The sequence below is a fragment of the Pinus tabuliformis genome, chromosome 6 (genome assembly GCF_031772625.1).
Source record: "Pinus tabuliformis cultivar Carrire ecotype Pingquan chromosome 6, CPIR1, whole genome shotgun sequence".
Taxonomy (NCBI): Eukaryota; Viridiplantae; Streptophyta; class Pinopsida; order Pinales; family Pinaceae; genus Pinus; species Pinus tabuliformis.
In genome coordinates, this window is record NC_142292.1 from 1,443,248,677 (window position 1) to 1,443,271,094 (window position 22,418).

Sequence of the window (22,418 nt, forward strand, 5' to 3'; positions counted from 1 at the left end):
TTGCAGCACCATGTCTTGCTGTTGTCCCAATTGCTATTGCAACACTATGTCTTGCTACTGCCCCAATGCTTACTGCTGTCCATGTGCCTTTGCTTCCATGTCACAGCTCTCCCATGTATCTATACAACACTATGTACCTTGCTGTCCCATATATCTTGACAACACTATGTACCTTGCTGTCCCATATATCTTGACAACACTGTGTACCTTGCTGTCCCATATATCTTGATAGCACTATGTACCTTGTCCCATATATCTTGATAGCACTATGTACCTTGCTGTCCCATATATCTTGACAACACTATGTACCTTGCTGTCCCATATATTAGCACTGCTGTACGAGTTGCCTTGCTGTCCCATGCATCTAATTATCAGTCCACAAACAAACCTCAATTCGCTGCATGCTATTGCTGAATTCTGCCTAGGGTTCTGTGCATGTACTTGACTGGTTAAGGCACACCAACAAGCCTAACGTCTAGGGATAATACCCTTGTTTGCCTTGCTGTCCTTAGAGATGACTGCCGTCTAGTTAGGAGGTCCTTTCTCTTCCAACAACTACTGTATTAGTCCCTTACTGCGTCCCTATAAATAGAGATATACACCCCAATATCATGCATAAAACCATCATGAAACTCACCACTAGTCTGCGTCCTGATTTGCATGGTAAGACTGCTCCAATGTGTCACCTCAAGCCATCCTTCTTGCCTCATGCAATGACTAAGAGCTGCAGCGCTTCTTTGCTCCAAATTCGCACTATATTTCAGACCTTAGGATTGCATTAGGGCATCCAACGTTAGCGCTGTTTTAGGTCTGTGTTAGGGCAGCCTTCCATGTGTGTCTAGGGCAGCCTTCCATTTGCGTCTAGGGCAACCTCTCTTTCTCCAATGTCTAGGGCAACCTCTCTTTCTCCAATGTCTAGGGCTTCCACTCTTAGATTTCTCTTCCACTAAAACCCAAGACAAGTGGAGAGAAATCAAGATAGAAGTGTGTATGAAATGACTCTCAAGACATCTCCTTTTATACTAAAACGTTGAACACATGAGGGGTTTATTTGGTTGCTGGCCGACCTTGACGAATTGTCTTATAACACAAATAAATTCATAACTCCATGAATACTAATTGGAATCGAATAATCTTTAGATCAATCCTACACCTCTCGATGAGAGGGATCCAAGAAAAATATCAGCTGCCATAAATAAGATGACCCACATGGAGTTTGGCCCTAGTTGCCAATTTTAACAAGTGCCTACCTCTTTGGCCTCCAATCTCCCTTGGAAAGCTCTTCAATCTCCCCTTGCTCCTTGCTTTCTCTTTCTCCTTGCTCCTTGCTCTCTCCTTGCTCCTTGGTCTCCTTTGCTCTCACTCTCACTTGCTTTCTCTTGCCCCTCACTCTCTCTTGCTCCTCACTCTCTCTTGCTCTCTCTTGCTCTCACTCTCACTCTCTCAATTTCTCAAATAATGAAATTCATTTGAGGGAGGGTTTAATTATATTCCTTCCCTCCCTCCCTTTTGTTGTTGGTTTTTTTTTGCTCTTGTTGTGTTAATTTGTTTAATCCGGTGTAATTTTTTTTCCACGAATTTATTTATTTATTTATTTTTCGTACGTTTTTTTTTTGGGTGTCGCGCTCCTTAAAACGATTTGGAAATAAGCAGGGAGCACAATTTTTTTTTTTCGAGAGCACACTCCCGACCCGCTCCCGCTCGGAGCACGCATTGGGAGCAGGATCAAGGGGGGTGGCGCTCCCCCGCAACACTGATTTAATTCCTCAGTAATCTCATAGTCACAAAAATGATTTTTTTTTTTTTATTTTTTATTTTTTAATAGTTTTTTAGATGTTATTAAATGTCTTTTTTAAATGTTTTGAAAAAAAAGGCAATCAAAACATAAATCAAAGTCATGGGTTAAAAAAAAATGCAAAACAAAAACAAAATTAAAATCAAATCAAAATAAAATAAATTGAAAAGTAAAAAGAATAAAAAAATAAAATTTGATTTAATCGTGAAACCTAACCTAACTCATACCCAAACAATAAAGCAAATAAAACCAAAGTCGAATTTTTGTGAGTGCTGTGCAGGTCAAGAGCTAAGCAGCGACTACAGAGGCAATGTTTGAAGGAGAGCGAGGATGAGGAGAAGGGAGTCGTAGAACGCAACGAGGAAGGGAAGGAAGGGCTCGAGGGAGGTAAGACGGGTTGCAGGCAAGGAGAGACTGGACTACGCAGGTCTACTCAATGGCGGAAGGCTCGAGCGCTAGGGAGAATGGCGATAGAGTAGAAGAGAGACGACATTGAGGAGCTACATGTAAGGGAGGAGCTGCGACGGTGTATGTCACACCCCTACACCTGCGGTAGTCTCCCAACCGCTTGTAGCAAGGTGCGACACCACCGAACGCTTTCTTTTCACCAATACTAACATTCGTGGACTACGCCTACTTTCACATTAACATTACTTAGCTTGTGTTTCGCAACCAAGTAAACATGCAATTATCCTTTATACTTAATGAAGCCCATACTCATTCATTATCATCATGCAATTATAACAAGAACATCAACAATTGCAACAAGTATAAAGGGGAGGGGCAACTCCCCATAATGTGAGTCTGCTCGATAATATATTAAGAATATCAGATTACAATACACAAGCGTGTCTTGGCCGAACCAAGTCTCACACTTAACCAAATAATACAAAGAGAGGCAAACCTGCCTTTTACAACAGTCTTGTGCACCTCTTGCACGAAGGACGGTGCTCACCCGAGCCACCTAAAATTCCAAGCCAAGTCTTACACCAAAACCGCACCTCAGAATCCACCCCGGGCACACTTGCCCAACCTTCGACTTAATTACAAGACTCCACCCAAGCGTACAGTCCTCTTAGAGCAATGCGCATGAGATATGTGCAACTCCCTCTTTAACTGCGCACTTCCTTCTTGCTCCTTGCGAAGATGTAAGAGTGAATGAGATGATGAGTTATGAGCTCTCATGCTCCGCTCATATATATGCTTCTTTGTGGGTTTACATGGGGTGTGCAGCCCCTTGGCCGACCCCCAAAGCCACTAACATGCGGCCACATAAGGGTCTTTACCAAGTCGGCTTGCCCTCACCGCAAGCTCCTTCCAAGGCGTTATATAAAGGTTCAACACTTAGTCGCATTCTTAAAGTGTCGCTGGTTTCGTCGCACATGACTCTTGTAAACGTCGCATTTCTTCTGCACTCCCGTCGCACTTCCGTTCGTCGCGCGCCCGTCGTGCGCCCGCCCACGCCCTCGTGCACGGCGACTTCGCCCAGCGCCCATCGCACAATCGCCCGGAGGCCTTACATCCTCCTCCACCTGAAATCGTTGTCGTCCTCGACAACATACCATCCCGGTAGCCATCCACCAAGATCATCATCATCCACGATGTTGACTTCTCCACACAAATCAAACATCCTTGCAACATATGTAGAGCCTCATCTCCATCATGCCTCGACTTAGTGACCAACTGCCACCAAGCTCACCATACCAAGGTATGCACCTCAACGGTATGCTCTCCATCAGATGTCATCTCGATCCATGATTACCTGACCCTCTTGTCTTCATCATGTGTCCCCATGTGAACCTCTGTCATGATACTCCAACATAATGCTAACACATCTCTGCCCACTGCATGCCCTCATGTCTCGAACTAGTCGGGTGATCAGTCCAACTATCACGCTCAAACCATGAGAGTGAACATCCTCATGCCATCATCAGTTGTTCCTCAAACATCTGCCACATCCTCGACTCATCAAGAATCTATCTCCATAATCCATGCTCAGGTCCATGGAACTCCATCCATCTCATCTGCAACATGCTGTCCATGATGTTTGGTGTCAATGTGCTACAAGAAATCAGCCACATCTATCCCAACATCATCATCTATGTGTGTGTCTCCTCCATATGAAGAGACCATCTCCTCAAACATCGACTCTTGATGTGCCACATCCAGGTCCATGAAGCAACCTCCATCATATCCGCAATGTGCCATCCCTCAAGTCATCCATAGAAACAAGTATGCACTTGTCTCATCTATCCATGTGCCAAAAGTAGTTGAGTCTCGGCTCAACCCATGCCCAAGCCAAGGAATCATCATCATCATTGTAACTCCATCACTCCAAAGTGTCTCATATTGATCCTCCACATCAAGTCACTCTTCCAAGCCATGCCCATACATGTACTTCGAAAGTATGCATCCCATACTGCATCAAAGTCTCTTGACCTCAGCTCCTCAATGCAACATATCCTCTTAAGTCCACCATATATGAAGTCCCTAAAAGTCACAACAATCTCATGTCATCACGAGCTCCATAATCTGCTCACAAATCCATCCAAGTCCATGGCCTTGTTGTACATAAGTGCACAACCTCTCCATCGGCTCATAAGTAATAAGTCTCCATGTCACACTAGCAAATCCATCTGCACAACACCTCTGCCTTGGCACTCCTCATTGGATGCCCATAAGTGACACCTCTACAAGTGCTCCTGCATCATGTCCCTGCATAAGACTGCCATGCTTCATGTCTCCAACCTGATGTCCATGACTATGTTGTCCATGTAGTCCAACCAAGTAGACTCATCACAACAATCGGTCATCCTCATCCAAGCTGCAATCTTCGGTTTAGTGAACTCGATCACTCAACCATGTCATCATGTCATGAGTCCCTCCATCATAGCTCCTCCACCAAAGTGTCCACCAAGACTATCTCTTGGTCTCGGCCATGAGAAGTCCACCCAAGAGTGTGCCCTCCAATCTGTCCATGAGTCATGCCGGGCACTTAGCCAATCTTCCATATGGCTAAAGCATGACCCAATCCTCCACAACGATCATCATGTTCCTCCCTTGTCAAGGGCCTTTGCACCTTCTATCATAAGGTCACAAATAACCCCAACAAGTTTTGCAACAATCAACAATCCTTGCTTCTACATACAAGGTCTCATCCTAGTCATCCATGGCAAGATCCTCCATAGCATAGGCAAACTGGCTTTGCCTCTCCCTGCATATGGTCCATCCACCAAATGCCCAAATGAAACACAAGTATCAATACTTACTTCATCATCATGAGGCTCCTCCATGTGAGTGTCCTCATCCATCCATGTTTGCAAATTGCACGATCTTGGTCCAACTTGATCAATCTCAAGTTCACCAACCATCGTTGTCATGTCTGCAACATCTTCAACTATCATCACTTCCTCTTCCTTGTCAGCACAATCTGCAACTTCATCTTGCTCCATTGTCCAACCAAGTTGAAGAAGCTCTTCTTCAACATTCTTTTCCAAGACTTCAAGTTCCTTTTGGATCCGGGGCTTCTCTTCCTTCAACCTCTTCAACCTGTATAAGGTAAGCAAGAGCTTCCCTTCACCTTCTCCCAAACTTGCCATGCCTTGTCGTTCAGCTTGGTCCAAGCACTAAGCTTCACCTCTGCTAAACCTGCTTCCACTGTCACGAGCAACCCTGCTCAAACCGAGTCTTGAAACTACCTTCAAATGCTTCAACACCTGAACCTTGTTCAAGCCTCAATATCACCTGTCATCAACTGTCATACACTTGGAAGTTCACTTACTTCACCCAGCTTCCTGCAAGACTTCTCCAAGTCTTCAGACCTGCTCTGATACCAACTGTCACGCCCCTACACCTGCGGTAGTCTTCCAACCGCTTGTAGCAAGGTGCGGCACCACCGAACGCTTTCTTTTCACCAATACTAACATTCGTGGACTACGCCTACTTTCACATTAACATTACTTAGCTTGTGTTTCGCAACCAAGTAAACATGCAATTATCCTTTATACTTAATGAAGCCCATACTCATTCATTATCATCATGCAATTATAACAAGAACATCAACAATTGCAACAAGTATAAAGGGGAGGGGCAACTCCCCGTAATGTGAGTATGCCCGATAATATATTAAGAATATCAGATTACAATACACAAGCGTGTCTTGGCCGAACCAAGTCTCACACTTAACCAAATAATACAAAGAGAGGCAAACCTGCCTTTTACAACAGTGTTGTGCACCTCTTGCACGAAGGACGGTGCTCACCCGAGCCACCTAAAATCCCAAGCCAAGTCTTACACCAAAATCGCACCTCAGAATCCACCCCGGGCACACTTGCCCAACCTTCGACTTAATTACAAGACTCCACCCAAGCGTACAGTCCTCTTAGAGTAATGCGCATGAGATATGCGCAGCTCCCTCTTTAACTGCGCACTTCCTTCTTGCTCCTTGCGAAGATGTAAGAGTGAATGAGATGATGAGTTATGAGCTCTCATGCTCCACTCATATATATGCTTCTTTGTGGGTTTACATGGGGTGTGCAGCCCCTTGGCCGACCCCCAAAGCCACTAACATGCGCCCACATAAGGGCCTTTACCAAGTCGGCTTGCCCTCACCGCAAGCTCCTTCCAAGGCGTTATATAAAGGTTCAACACTTAGTCGCATTCTTAAAGTGTCGCTGGTTTCGTCGCACATGACTCTTGTAAACGTCGCATTTCTTCCGCACTCCCGTCGCACTTCCGTTCGTCGTGCGCCCGCTCGCGGCCTCGTGCACGGCGACTTCGCCCGGCGCCTGTCGCACAATCGCTCGGAGGCCTTACAATGTAGGTCGAGATGGGAGTAAGGTAGTTTTAGAAGACCGTGGGGATAACAGGGAGTTCGAGTAGCACGCAGGAATGATAGAGAAAACGCAGGTTATGGTAGTCTCGAGGGGGAAGAGCTTGAGCAGCGAGGAAGAGGGAAAGGCTAGCAGAATGGAGGAGTAGGGGTTTTTGATTTGTTTTTCTTTTCGAAATTTGCAGCAGATCGAAAACCCCAGGTAGTAAAAAAAATTTCGAAATTTTCCAAAGAAGGAACAACGCAGCCAAAAGCTAGTAGTTCAAACCCTTAAAAAATTTCTCAGAAATTTGTGATTAATGTGATATTATTTTGCTTCAGATTTATCCTTGAAACCCTTATAAAATCTTCAGATTTAAATTTTAAAACCCTTGGACTGTAAAATTTTCTAAAAAAAGTGTCCCTGCAAAATGATACTGAAGCCAAATCTTACCCTCCAGGGCCTAGATATGGCTTCAAACAAGGATTTTTCTTCAGATCTGTACCTGCAAATGACAATAACGCCCAAAAACGATATATACGATATATACATCAAATGAAATATTTAGTCTATTAGTGGTGAGGTAGATAAGACTTCCTACAAGTTGTCTATACTTGGTTGCATCCTCAAATTCATTCCTTTCTTTTGAAGTGAGCTTCAAATTCTGTTCCATTGGAGTATATGAATGATTGCATTCAACTATGCCAAACCTATTAAACAATTCTCCAATGTAGTTCTTTTTGAGAGAGGAATATATAGTTTGGATGTGGAGTCACTTCAATGCCCAAGTAGTAGTGAAGATTTCCCAAATTCATCATCTCAAATCCTTTTTCCAACTCTTTCTTTATGGATGCAATAGAATTTTCATTGTTCCTTGTTATCAACATATCATCTACATATACCACATGGTAGACAACAATTTTGTCATTTTGATAGAAAAACAAAGTTGCATCATCAATATTAAAGTGTTTGAAATATAATTTTAGAGGATGCTCAGTCAACTTTTCATACCAGGCTTGTGGTGCTTGTTTTAGGTCATATAAGGATTTGATGAGTTTGCATACTTTTTGTTCTTGTCCTTCACAATAAAACTTTCTGGCTGAGACATGAAAACATTTTCTTTCAAGTCTCCATTCAAGAAAACAATGTTCACATCCATTTGATGAATTGTTCATCCATTCTGAGTTGCTAAGGGCAAGAGAGTCTGTATGGTGGCCCATTTTGTTGTAAAAGTCTCCTCATAATCAACACCTTTTTGTGCAAATCCTTTTGACATGAGCCTTGCTTTGTTCTTGTCAAGTGAGCCATTTCATTTGTACTTGTTCTTGTAGACCCACATGCATTCAATTGATTTTGTTTCAAATGGAGGGTCAATCAACTTCCATGGTCTATTCTTTATGAGAGCATCATACTCTTTTTGCATTGCTTCTTTCCATTCCTCACGAGAAACATCTTTAAAGGAAGTTGGTTCAAAGTTTGTAGATAAATTCAATTCACAATGTTATGAAACATCTATATTATGAATTGAAACATTCATATTATTAACTGAATCAAAATTATCTACGTCACCTTCATCTTGTTTGGTTGAACTTCTGGTTCTTGTCTTCTCAACCTCATCAGAATGAACACTTTCAAGTGTTTTGGTGAGCCATTTTTGGGGAGCTTTCTAAGATGGGGCTGCATCAAGGTTTAGCTTTCCATTCCTCTCAATCACATCACTCAAAGGGTCTTCCTGATATGAAGAAGTGGCCAAAACTTCATGAGGGGGAGACAATGCTTCAGAAGGAGATTCCATAAATTGATCCAAGATAGGGATCTCCCCTTCAAGATGTGGAATCTCATTATCAAATTCATAATAAGGTTTTGTATGATTGAATCTATCCAAATGATCACGCTGCTGTTGAACAATTTTGTCAGTCTTGGAAGAGTCCAGAAAAATCACATCTTTAGATAAAACAAACTTCTTATTTACCTCATTGTAAAGACGATATGCCTTGGTGGTATCTGAATACTCCAAGAAGATGCATTTCAAACTCCTTGCATCAAGCTTGCTTCTTTGTTACTTGGGAATCAATGTGATATTCACAATGTCAGGCCAAGTTGATTTTTGTATTGGTGTGAATAAACTTATATTGCATTACAAAGCGACCCTTCATCTTCCAAGGTTGGTTCCTATTCTAACCATTCATATTTCTCCTATTTACATATTTACAAAATATACACCAAATCCCCAAGGATTAGGTGTCTAACAATATCATTGTCCATATCCATTAACAAATAATTTTGCATCCTCTTGCCATGTGATCATTGTCCTTGTTCGCTCCTTTAACACCCCATTCAAGGGTTTGGAGTCCTCCTTAATGATGGTTAGACAATCCCTTTAGAGATGACCAACCTCTAGATCCTCCCAGCTTGTGTTTAGGTCTTTCTCTTCCCTTTTGACCTATTCATTGGTTAGCCTATCCATTGAACGGTGTCTAACACTGGAGGGGGAGGGGGATTTTAAGGATGGAAACTTATGTTAAAGTTTAGAAACCTTAGCGAATGTTACTAGTCCTTAATATTCAAATTGTAAAATGCTTGTCCATATTTTTTTGAAAATATTCAAGTTTATAATGATTTTATATAGTATCTATAAAATTTTGGTGGTATTTAAATTAAAATAATTTTATACAACAAAATTTGGGCAAACCATTTCTAGAAAAAAATGGAAATTGGCAAATCTTTTTTTTTTCTTTTTTTCTTTTTTTGAAAAAGCATGGAAAATTAGCAAACCTGCAAATATTCGCCTCTAAAATTTTCCTTAGTCTAACATGGGAGGGCATGATCCTCAATATTTGTTTTATGGTATCAATGATGTCTATGTCAGTAATTAGAGGCTAGTTTATGGTGTTTTTCTCTCGCTTGGTCCCATTTTGTTTCCTAGTAAGAGAGTTTATTAGGATTTGAGAGCCCTCTTCCACCTCCACTTTGCCATTTTGCAATTTACAACTATTCAAAGGCCTTTTCTGAATCTTTTTATTTTGTTGAATTGTTGGTGTCTTGACCTCTAGACCATGTATAGATTGTGGGAATGGCTCTTTTTTCATCTCTACAATCGTCGTGGATCTTTGAAAGTCTCGGGTTAGCTTTAGACCCTTTGTCGAAGTCAAATTTTATGAATCCAATGAGTGGTGCGTACCATTCCATTGGGAAGTTAATCTTAGGGCTGATTTGCTCACCTCTGCTTTTGATGCTTGTTAGGTTCAATCACCAGGCTGCTAAAATTCCTTTTTCTCTACCCGACATTTCTTGTTGTTCGCAAGCCAATTTGCTATGTAGATTGTTTCTTGAAAGTTTCCCAATGGTGCCCCATAGCTCTCCCACCTCTATCTTGAGTCTTGAATATGCTTCTGTTTCTTTGCAAATTGTTGACAAAAGAAATCTTGGAAACAATTGCAAAGTATTGCTCAAATTTTGGTTTGCAAATGGAGTAGGTCACCATTTTCCCAAGATAATTATAGTATAATTTATGTTCCTATTGGATTGTCAAAAGAGTTATGCTCCCATGGATTGTAAGGCTACAAAGATACTACATTGTTAAATAGGTATGCTACATTTTCCTCCTTACCTATACACATCTAATTGGTAAATGACCCTTTAAAGGCTCTTCTTTTCGGTGTGCCCCATGCAGGGAATTTTCTTCTTGCTGAGAACCAAAGAAACATAATGATATTGACCAAAGTGGTAGAATTTAAATTTTCTTTCAAACTTTTCCTCGTTCCTCTCCTTGATTAATTGAGCCTAGAGAGGTAAGCTTTCTTGACTAAGTAAATTCCTCCTTTTTGCTATCCCCATCTAAGTATATCCTCCCCATCGTGATGGTGGATCTTCCCTTTTTTAGAATGTTCCATGTGATCTATGTGTTTCCTCGAGTTATATCTATTGACCAAGCATTTAATGGTTTCCATGTTTGCCACCAATTCTCCTATCCTTCCTTCATGTTTATCTTGTTTTGATTGAGGCAACCCTAGTGGTCTACTAGGAGTATATTCCTTGCTTTTAAAAGGCTACGATTCATGTTCAACAGAGGGTTTTGTTGCCAACAATCATCCCAAAAGTGTATAGAATTCCCTTGTTGAACTTCCCAAAAGCATCGTTACTAGGCCTAGTTTTGGGTTTTCCAAGCATTGTTCCAAATCATTGATACTAGACACACTTTGCTCATTCTAATGATATTAAAGCTTCAATGTTTATTTATTTTCATTTAGAACTCTAGTTATATGTATCACACAATGGCATTTTCCTATATTCACACTTGCATGCCATATATATGAACAAACATTGCATATTTGGTTTCTAATGGTTTGTATTACATTGAAGTATACACACACATATACATACATACACATATGTGTGTGTACACATACATACATACACAAATATAAATACATGTGTGTGTGTGTGTACTGGATACTGTGTGCAAACATTGCATATGTGGTGTCTAATGGTTTGTATAACATTGAAGTAGACACACACACACATACATAACACACATAAACATACACGTACATACATACACGTGTGTGTATGTATTGTATACTATGTGTGTATTTGATATTTGAATATTTGATGCCATTTGATTGGTTTATACATTGTTTTTTTGGCTGGTTAAGACTAGTTAAGGTTTTAGTTAGTATTTTTGTTGGTTCCAATTTGGTTCTAGTTTTGACAAGCTTGGTTGGGACCCCAAATATCTGAGTACTGCCCTAAAATTTGTAAAGAGAGAGCTCTTGATTTCTTATTGTTATTCTTCTAGTGAAACATCTTGGGAGGTTTGTGTTCCATGAATTTGGCCCTAATTAGATCTTAGGACTCACTTATGGTGATCCTCCTATATTATTGTTTTTTGACATCCCTTGGTCTTGATCCTCTATCGGAGGAGGAGAATGTGTTGTTGAAGCTTGTTCCATTGTCATCTTTTCTTGCAGAGGGGGATCTATCTTTATACAAGGCTGAGTCAAGTATGGAGAGTAAAGCCTCTTTGTAGTTTGGTGTTGGGGAAGATTCACCATTGAGATAGGTTCCTTAGAAACCTCTATGACTTAGGTTGATTTCATTTAGGCTTCTTAGGAGCTTGAAAATGGTTCATATTTGCTACAATCGAATCAATGTTTACCTTTCCTTTTGTTTCATATTTTGAACTCTATTAAGTCTTCTTTTTGATTGTTCACAAACTGAAAGGGCTTTTAAACTATGTGCATGGGAGAGGAGATTGGGGAGCACCTAGTTCAAAGGATTTTTCACTATATTTTTGTCTGCTTTGGTTAATATTGGCATACATGGTGCCAACTATCTATTCTTGAAGCATACCCTATAGTTGAAGGGAATATTTTTCATATTTCAATTGTTGTTATAATCCAACAATAACTATTTGATTGCGTCAAATTATGTAACTCCTACTTGTCTATCATTACAAAGAACTAAACGCGGTATCTTTTGACTGTATTTGTGAAGAATTCCCTTATACTTATCCCCCACAGGATGATTTTCCTATTACATAGGGTATTTATATAATTAAATTGGCTTGTTAGAATTTGGGTAGCTCTGAAAGTATTTATGAAAGGCGAAAACCCACCAAAAGGAGTTGGTTGGGCAAGTTACCCAAGTAGTTGGGGTTTTGACCTAAAGATGTGGGGTTGGACCCAAGACAATTAATTTTTTATTTTTATCTTAAAGGGTAAGTGACAAAACCCTAAAGGATCTAGGGTTTTTCCCTAAGTTGCATGAAGTGGTGAAATGTTTTGGAGTTTCCGAAATGGGTACATTTGGAAATGTCACCTCCCAAAAATGGAGACGTCAACTGAAACATCACACACACACACATATATCTTGCAAGGAAAAAAAGGGAATAAGACCCATAGATGACAAGTTAGAAGGAAAACCAAGTCTGTATTAACTCTAATAGATGATTACTTGATGGTCGAGTTTCCATCGAGTTTCAGAGTTTTGGGTAGGCGTATGACCTGAAATGCTGGGTTCCTAGAAGTTTCATGCAACATAGGTTTTGCCTAAGAAGTTCTAAGAGAAAAATGTAAATAAGAGCCAAAGGAGAGGCTCATTGTACACAAGTGGAAAGACTCATTTGTGTGCAAGGAGTGCCTTAGAGGAAGGCTGAGTTCTGCTCATGGAGGCCGAGATCTGCCCTTGAAAGAAGACTGCAGCAAGAATACCTTCTGTTCTATGAAGCCGAGTGAAGGATTAGATAAGCAGCAAGAGAGCCAAGATTTTGGAGGGCTGGTTAAAGTCTGTTTAGGCTACAAGGGAGGTCTGTTTAGGGCTAGGTTATGCCCTAGTCTTGGCTGCAGCCATAAAGGTGACCATCCTTGCTGAACAGATCAGGCTGAGCTTGGTTCAGGGCCTGGTCAAGGCCAATGAAGTGATCCATGCCATGCTGCTATGTCTAGAGGGGCTGGTCGCAAGCAGCCGTAGTCTTTGAATGAGGCTGAGTGCCTCAGCCATTGTGAACAGAAGTACTGTGGTGGGCCGAGGGCTAGTTAGAGGGCATCCATGAAGTCTGAACAGAGCTAAGATATGGCAATCCATTCTTGTGAAGAACATTAGCCTAAGGAAGGAGCAGCAGAATCTCAAGGAGAAGCCGAGCTCGAAGAGGACAAAAGGAAGTCTTTTCTGTGCATGTGAAGAGGCCGAAGTCTGTCCAGAAGCAAGGCCAAAGTTCTGTTTCTTTTCTGAGCTCTAGAAGGATTTGTTTATAGGCAGAAATAAGCCCACTGAAATTCTGCCTGAGGTGTATTTTGTTCTGAGTCAAAAGGGGTGGGCCGAAGCCCTAGAAAGAGGCCTAACAGCCTCATATCTGCCCACTGTAGGAAGCCAAAAGGCCTCAGGACTTGTGCAAGAGTTTGTGGGGGGCCGAAGCCCTAGAGGAGGCCAAAAAATATCTCAGCCCTTGACCAGTGGTAGGTGAAGTGCCTTAAATAGAGATCATGCCAGAGAGATTGCAGGGAGGGGGGCACGGTGTGCTGAGATGTTGGTGTAGTTGGATTCCCGAGTGTGTATGTTTGGTAATGGAGATGTGAACAGCATCTATAGCAGCTTATTATGCAGTGAATTTGAAGGACCAAATTGGCTGAGTAGCTGTTGGCACAGAGGAAGAAAAGAGACTTTCTTTGTGATTTTTGTTAGGCAGATTATGGATCTGATGGAATAGAAGCCCCAATTGTGTATACTAGTTGTATCAGGGTTTTATGAAGGGCAATGATCCCTAGTACAGGAGCCCCATGATTCTTTTATTAATGGACCAATAAAGATAGAGTGTTGGGCTCATAAAATATGTGTACTTAATTGCAATGTTCCACCAAGACTCTGGGACAGGGAGACGCGGGTGCGGGGAGACTCACAAAGGGGACGCGTGGGAGTACCCTCAAATTTTAGGGAAATTTAGGGGGGATGGGGGACGTCGGGGTATATAGTTTTTTTCCTTATATATATATATATCAAATTCATATTCTATAATGAAAGCATAAATACAATAATACATACATACTTGAATTAAATAATGAAATACATTGATCCATACTCATCATCCTTACTAATACATACATGATTCATCCATAGACCATGAGATTCAATAATGAAATACTCTGATCCATATTCATTATTCATTATTCACCATTCTAGAATCTACATTGATTTAAAAATTAAATTCAGCATTCTAGATTCTAAATTGATTTAAAATTTAAATTCATTATTCATTGTTCTAGAATCTAATTAGTACTAGGAAAAATAGACTATAATAGATACTGAAATCTGAAGTCTGGAATAGTAAATTGATATAGCTAAAACTCAAAAACAATGGACTCTGGAGTGATGAGTCTAAAAGTCACTTTAAAATACACAAAGGGATTGGTGCTCTTGATTAAATACTAATTCCATACCCTTGTACATGACAAAATGCAATGGAAACATTGCAATCCATCGAATCCTGAATTCCTGAAAAAGTGTTAAGTCTGCTAGATTTTGAGTGAGATCTAAAATTCTACTTTCTCCATATGAATTGAATAGCATTAGTAGGGAAATATGGTCAAATACTAGGTTTTCCCTGTCATAAATCATTGTTTACAAGCAAATTTAAGGGGGGGGACGCATAGCCCATTTTGAGGGGGGACGCCCAGGCGTTCCCCTTTTGGGGAGTCGCGTCCCCCACACTGGGGAAACGCCCCCCTTGCGTCTCCCCGCGTCTCCCCAAAAGGGGGACGTGGGGAAATGTTTCCCCAGACGTTTCCCCATCCCAGGTTCGTGGGGTGCGAGGGGTGCGCGCACCCGACCCTGGGGGACGCGTCCCTGTGGAACACTTCTTAATTGATTTCACTACTGTTATATTTCCGCTGTGCAAAGTATGTGTTGGGGTTCCTAGTGTGTTTATGTGCTAAGATCTAGTCATAGACCAGATCTAGGGCCTAAGGAAAATTCAACATGGCCTTAAAGCTGGATTGCTTCCAGGTCAGCAGCCAGCCCAGATGAACCTTCTAGTACTGATTTTGTTGAAAATAGTTTGCTTTGTGGAACAGAAAATCTTGGATTAACAAATTAAATTTTGTTAACTATATTGAGTAATAAGCATCAAATGATAAATCTCCAGATGGAGACAAAGCATCTTTAATAGCCCCGAGTACTTCTCTAGGGATTATCATTTTCTTTGATGACCATAATGGGGTTGTTGAGAAGTCTTTATATGAATGTGGAAGGCAGATAATATTCCACATCCATTAGCAGTGAATGCATACATGCTTTAGAATCTAGATAGCCATCATAATAAGTTTAAACATAACTATAGTAGTTTACCGTTTATTGCATGAAGAGTGCATACTGTTAGCTAGTAGAAAACTATTTGAAGGTTATAATTTTATTTTTACCCTCCCCTTCAACTAATTTCATGTTTTCGCCCTTTTTGGAAAATCTTCAATTTGTTGTTTAGCAACTTACTCACCACATTTCATTGTATCAATTGTCACTTTTCTCTTTAGCATTTCTGTTTGCTGGTTGTAAAAATTATGATTAAACTTTTGAATCATAGTCTTGTGTATTTGTTAACTACAACTGTGGCAATTAATTTCATGTTCCCCACATTTTGGCAAATCTTCGAATTACTGTTTTCCATTTCATCATTTCCTGTTCTTGTTTCTAGCAACATTCTTACTATGTTTAAGTTGCCACTTCTCCATTTTGCATTCTGTTTGTTACCTGGGTACATATTATATTTGAACATTTGACTTTGAAGTTTGAACCATAGTCCTGTACATTTGATAACCACTACTGTAGCTTTTCTTTGCAAAACGTGGCTGCTTTTTTAAGGCTTACTGCTGCATTTATCATATGGTAGATATGTAATTATATAGATGGATATGGATTAAGATAGTTCATTGCTGTGAGAGTTACTAGCTTCTTTATCCAGAAACTAAGCAAGTAAATGATTCTTGCAGGAGTAGGAGGCTACTCATATTTGTATGAGCCACTTTGGTGGGCAGGCATGATTACCAGTAAGTTTTACATGCATCTACACCTACAATTTATTTCTCCTGAATGGACTTCTTCAGATTTATATTATGAGGCTGATGTTCCATCAATACTGTAATATGTGGCCTTTGTGTTGTTTGTGAAACTGCTAGCCATTCAAGAAAATGATGGTACAGAAGGGGAAATAATAGCATCCAACAATTTATTTATAAAAATGTCCAATAAATGTCATCATAATAATGATAAATTTCAAGACTGAACCTCCATGAATTGATGTATTCTGTAATCATTTAGAACTTTAAAAGCTTAAGAGAGTTGATTTTGCCAGTCCGTTAGTTGCATTTATTGAGTCCATTTGTTACATCTTGTTTTTGGCCTGTTCATGCCCCAGATATTGATATTCGCTTATGCTGCTGTCATCACCACTTTGCTGTCAAGCTTATAATGCATTACCATACATGTTCACAGAAAAATCTTTCAGTGCTATTGTTTGTAGTATTTTTTATGGGCCAATCCTTTATATTATCAGATTCCAGCTTTATATCATCTGTAGCTAATAATTCCTGCTTTATATCATCTGTAGGTAATAAATCCTGCTTTATTTTTAATGCTTCTCACCTTTCTGAATCCTCTAGATCCACTTCTTCCCTGATACCATGGACTTCTGATAAGCAGACTGTCCTACCTGATATTGTCATCATTCCAATGATGGTATTGTTTCCAGCTGTAGACCCATTAGAAGGATGGGACTTTGTTACCGGGCTAAGTGACCACTTGAGAAGATTTATTTGAGGAATTACACAAAATCTCTCTAGAAGGATGGGACTTTGTTACCGGGCTAAGTGACCACTTGAGAAGATTTATTTGAGAAATTACACAAAATCTCTCTAGCACTTGCCTTATCAAACTTCTAGTTGTTGAATATTGTTGATATGAGTAATGTATGCATTTTGAAATTTTTGAATGTTCCATATGTTCTGAGGTTGAATAAGCAGGTTATCTCTTTTCTCTTGCTGGTTATCTGCATGGCTCAGGCTACCATCCATCCCTTCAAATGATGTCGGGTTGAGTATGACTCACTATTGAGAATTATGATGTTCTTTTCAACAATGGTTAGATAGGAGCATCAAATGAAAACCTAAAACAAATCTTCCAGTCTTCACAGGTTGAATACATATGAATGCACTAATTTGGATGCTTACCTCAATATTAAATTAGTTACGTGGGGCAGCAGCCTTTTTCACAGCATACTACATCTGGTGGAGCCTTGATATGTTGGGTGACATGCTCTCAGAAAATTGAAGTCATTGGCCATGAATAAATGCTTGAGGTGGACTATGTTCTCTAAGGTTTATTTGTGACATCTATGGGGTTTATTTGACATTGAATCTGGATTTATTAAATATGAATGCACTAATTTGGATGCTTACGTCAATTTTAAATTAGTTATGAGGGGCAGAAGCCTTTTTCGCTGCATCCTACATTTGGTGGAGCTTTGATATGTTGGGTGACATGCTCTCAGAAAACTGAAGTCATTGGCTATGAATATACACTTGAGGTGGACTAAGTGCTCTAAGGTTTATTTGTGACATCTATGGGGTTTATTTGACATTGAATCTGGTTTATTAGTTGCTGTTAGGTGCTATTTTAATTGAAAATCAGAAAATCAACTTGTGAAATTGTTTGGGCAGTGTCACAGCAAAATAGAGCACCTCGTGCATACTTGCAAAGCCTCACTAGGTGACCTAGAAAATGTGCGACACACAGGAGTGTTACCACTGTCACCTCAGCAACTACTCCCTTCGCTAGGTGACCTAGAAAATGTGCAACACACAGGAGTGTTACCACTGTCACCTCAACAACTACTCTCCTCCCTTTAGTGAACGACACAATCCAACACAAAGGAGGCTTCCTTGGTAGGGCTTAGGAATCAAGTAACCCAAGGATTTTATGCGAAGTGCCCCGTAAGGATCCTACAACATAAATCCACTGAATGAAGGTATAGTGAATTAGGGTTGAAGAAAATACTCAAGGCTGTTATAAACTAGGGTTTTAGGCCAGCAAATTGCAGCAAAACAATAGCTTATAATAGCAGCAAATTTATCTGCGAATAATGATCACACTATCAGAGCTAAATTAGAGTAAGCTAAGGACAATTACAAAAAATTTTGATGGTTGACAAGACATTTAACAACAAATAAAACCTTGATGTCAACCCTAGAAATCACTGAAAAATGTTTGAAATTTTTTAATTTTTCTTCTATAATGAATGTCTAACCCTATGGCACACATTAGCAAGCCATTAAATGCTGAAAAGATAAGATTTTGCTGTAGTTTAACCCTAACTTACCATTAAAAAACGATTTTTATATTTTAAAAGAATGCCAAAAGTGAGAAAGACAAGTGCCTTCTCAAGCTAGGGCATATGGAGTCTAGGTTACAAACTATTTTAGGGATTATTTGAAGTGATTTAAATCTGAACAAAACTAGGGCAAATAAACTAATTTACCCTGGAGTTTGACATTTAGGTTCTCAATTTTTGGATGATTAATGAAAAGAAAAACCTATCCCTATTCCTCAAATACTTGGAGAAAGGGTTTAGCTCAACAAAGGACAATGAAGAAAATACCAAATAAACTAACCTAGTGCAAGAACATTAATCTTGTGGAACATGATACCTAGATAAAGCAAATGAACTAACTTCACCATGCAACATCCTAGATCCACAATAAGCATCCGATCACATCAAATCACAAGATCCACCCAAGACAGTCCCTAAACTAGTCCTTCTACACAAGAGAGAGAAATCACTAATGAATAGAAGTTGTAATTCAAGTGTTGCAATGAATTCAAGAGGTAAATTGACCCTCTAGTTATATGAGAGCAACTAGGTTGATTTATCCTCAAATGAGCCTAAAATCCCTAAAAATTGCTAAATACAAGGTGGATTGTTCATTAAGCTGATGCCCAAAGATAGCCAAAATAATGAAATAACATGAAAACAAGCCTCAATCAACCCACCATGCAAGTATCGAAGCCTCTAAGGGTGACATCATCATCGAAAATACATCTCTCTCCACGAAAAGGTGCAAGGGTTGACCAAAGAGTATATACCTTAAGTCATGTTTCCTCATCCAAATGGTGCCACATCACCAAATAAAACCATGTCAAGCCCAACATCATCCTCAAGAAAGCCCCACATCATCATGAAATGCATCCCAAGCGTGACATCATCATGCTAGGCCATGTTGTCACTATGGTAGGTGTAAAGTACCTTCCAATTGGATCTTGAGTCATCATCACCGTCGAAAGAAGAGCAATGCACATCAAGAAGGTACAATGCCATTCTAGGGGCATCTTATCATCACTTGGGCACATCTAAGGCTCTAAGGCTAAGGGAGGGTCTCATCAACTGTGCCAAGTCACCCTCAAGGTCAACGTCCCTCAAAAGGTGCCCAACATCCTCCGTTAGAGTGCTCCGTGTCACCATCAAAGTGGTTGGGCATTGTCTATGTAAAGTTGGAGAGGCATCACATCATTCCTCAAGGGATCTTAGCTACACTTAGAAGAATCATCTAACACATACTCAAAGAATCAAGTGACATCAACATCATGGGTACAAAATCCATAAGAGCATCAAGGTGGACCATATTTAATGTTTGATCAACTTTGATTGAAAGGTTGCACCAACACAATGCAAGCATCGGCTTGCCCTGGCACCACTTGCCACCTTGAAGTGTTCTCTGGCACCAACTTGAAGGTGACCTCAATCTTCGCATTGCACTACCTGCCACCTTGAAGATAGAAGATGTTCTCAGGCACCTAATTGAAGAAGTCTTCGGTCTCCTCCGTGCACCACCCAACCACCCTTAAGAAGGAAAGATAAATGAATTTGATATTTTACAATAAATACGTTGCACAACCACTTGATCACTGCATTACATAATCACTACTCTGATAACTATCTAATCACTGCTCTAGTTCCTTTGCTATTGTCCAATAGTCACTTATTGGTACACTATCATAACACTGCCACTCTCTTTTGTTGGTTGTTATACCGATGTCCCAAAAACTCTATTTCAACTAGAACTTCATTTTGGTCATTTAACCTTTCCTCGGAACCTATTGACTTCATGTGTTTGATACACTCGCAATAAGCTCATAGACCTTTCAAACATACACAAGAGGTTTTGGTCATCAATCATGAGCAAAAACACTATCAATCATGTCTAGTTGCATCTGTCTCTGAGCTACGATTGCCCAACTTCTTCCGGATTTCAATTTAGATTAATAATGACTTCTAGAACCCAAAATAATGATATAGAACCATGTATTAAATTAAATGTTCTACAATTTGATTCTTTCTAGGCATTTTCCGGCACTGGCGCTACAAAACGCACACCGTCAGTTTTCTTAATTATTCGACAAAATGGAATTTATAACCCAAAAATAAAATGATAAAATTTTGGCCTTACTGCAAGGGGCCTCGAACTTGTGACCTTGGGTGCAAGGTTGCGTGGGAGCGAGAGTGGGGAGCAACATTTTCAAAAGCTCTCGGTTTGTGAGCGAATCAGGAGCGATTTTTTTTTTTATATTTTATATAATTTTATATATTTTGATGCATATATGTCAAAAAAGTCATATAGAATGATGAATTAGATATAAAAAGCATAAAAACATGGATTGAACCATAACATCAATCATCTAGAAGTTATAATCTTCATCAACCATGTCCACAAATTAGTAATATACAACATATCGAGTCTCATGATTCATCAATCTTAAAGTTTCAAGCTTTCAAAATTTGATATATAACATTTATCATCATTGATCACTATAGTTGTAACTTGTACTTGTAACCATTACCATTACGAAGTAACCAAACGATAACAAAGAATATCTAACATGAAATGAAACATTTCAACTTTCAACTTTCAAGAAGCATCATATCCATAATTCATTACCAATGAGTTATAATTGCCAACTTCAAACTTAAATTGTCATATATTGTTTACAAAAATATCATAATAAATATGAAAGAGTCAACAATTATGAAAACTACTAGAATCTAGAAAAGACAAGTAAATCTATTATCTATTGCTAATGCTTGGGCTCCTTGCCACGAGAAATGTCTAATTTCTAAGAAGGTCATGGTGGTCTACTGGGAGTCTCCTCTCGCATAGACGGACGACCAGAACGAGAAGGCACATGACCCGCACATGAGGATGTAGATGGAGGTGGTGACAACAAAAGCAATGATTATGGAACTCGAGCACTACAAACTGATGATGGGGGTGGCATGGCTGTTGTTCCTTGATCAACATCTTTCAAAAGTTTTGTTTCCAATTTTTCTAGATGTAGAGCGCCATCCTCCAAAGTATCTTCCTCTGGGTTGATGTATCATCACAAGCCTGCTCACAATAATGTTTCAACGACCTCAAGTTGTAGTGCACATAAACCAAGTTTTCTACACGGTTTTTAGAGCTGTTTCTTCTCACATCATGGATGAAGCTATAGGTGCTCCAACACCTCTCTGTAGAAGAAGTATTTGCAACCTGTGAAAGCACTTTTTTTGCCAATTTTGCCAAAATTCCTTGGCCGCCATACGTGTCCCACCATGTGTCAACGTCAGATCTTTCCCTATCTTCCATTGCATGCAAAGAACCAAACACTCAAGTTGTAGTGCACATAAACCAAGTTGTAGTGAACCAAACACTCAAGTTGTAGTGCACATAAACCAAGTTTTCTACACGGTTTTTAGAGCTGTTTCTTCTCACATCATGGATGAAGCTATAGGTGCTCCAACACCTCTCTGCAGAAGAAGTATTTGCAACCTGTGAAAGCACTTTTTTTGCCAATTTTGCCAAAAGTCCTTGGCCGCCATACGCGTCCCACCATGTGTCAACGTCAAATCTTTCCCTATCTTCCATTGCATGCAAAGAACCAAACACTCCACTTCTAGTGAAGTATCTGCCTAATTTAAGACACAATCTAGCACATTCCTCTCTATCAGGGACCAACTTGTCTAATGCTGTCATATACCCATTTTGTACCTTTAATCTGTATGGGGTTTGGCCCTAACCCCACCCCATGTGCAGGTTTTCCCAACCAAGATCGAGAGTAGTATTTTGGTGTAAGGATAAACGCCAAGGCATGTAGTGGAACATTAAGTTTATCCCACCACGCACACACAAAATTGTGAATAATATCATACAAGTTGGGATCTTTTTCTTGAATAATATCTTTAATTTGCTCCAACATGTTATCCATATGCCCATACACCTCCCCAATCACTAGTG

General features: G+C 39.9%; 1 protein-coding gene across 2 annotated transcripts in view; it reads left to right on the forward strand.

The window, feature by feature from the left end:
* LOC149264036 (putative magnesium transporter NIPA4) overlaps positions 1 to 22,418 on the forward strand; it is a 182,231-nt gene that overhangs the window by 32,467 nt on the left and 127,346 nt on the right. For both annotated transcript variants that reach the window (XM_089427459.1, XM_089427463.1), the window contains exon 2: positions 16,086 to 16,142. In XM_089427459.1, coding sequence (XP_089283585.1) covers positions 16,086 to 16,142 — 57 coding nt within the window. The remainder of the gene's footprint in view (positions 1 to 16,085; positions 16,143 to 22,418) is intronic.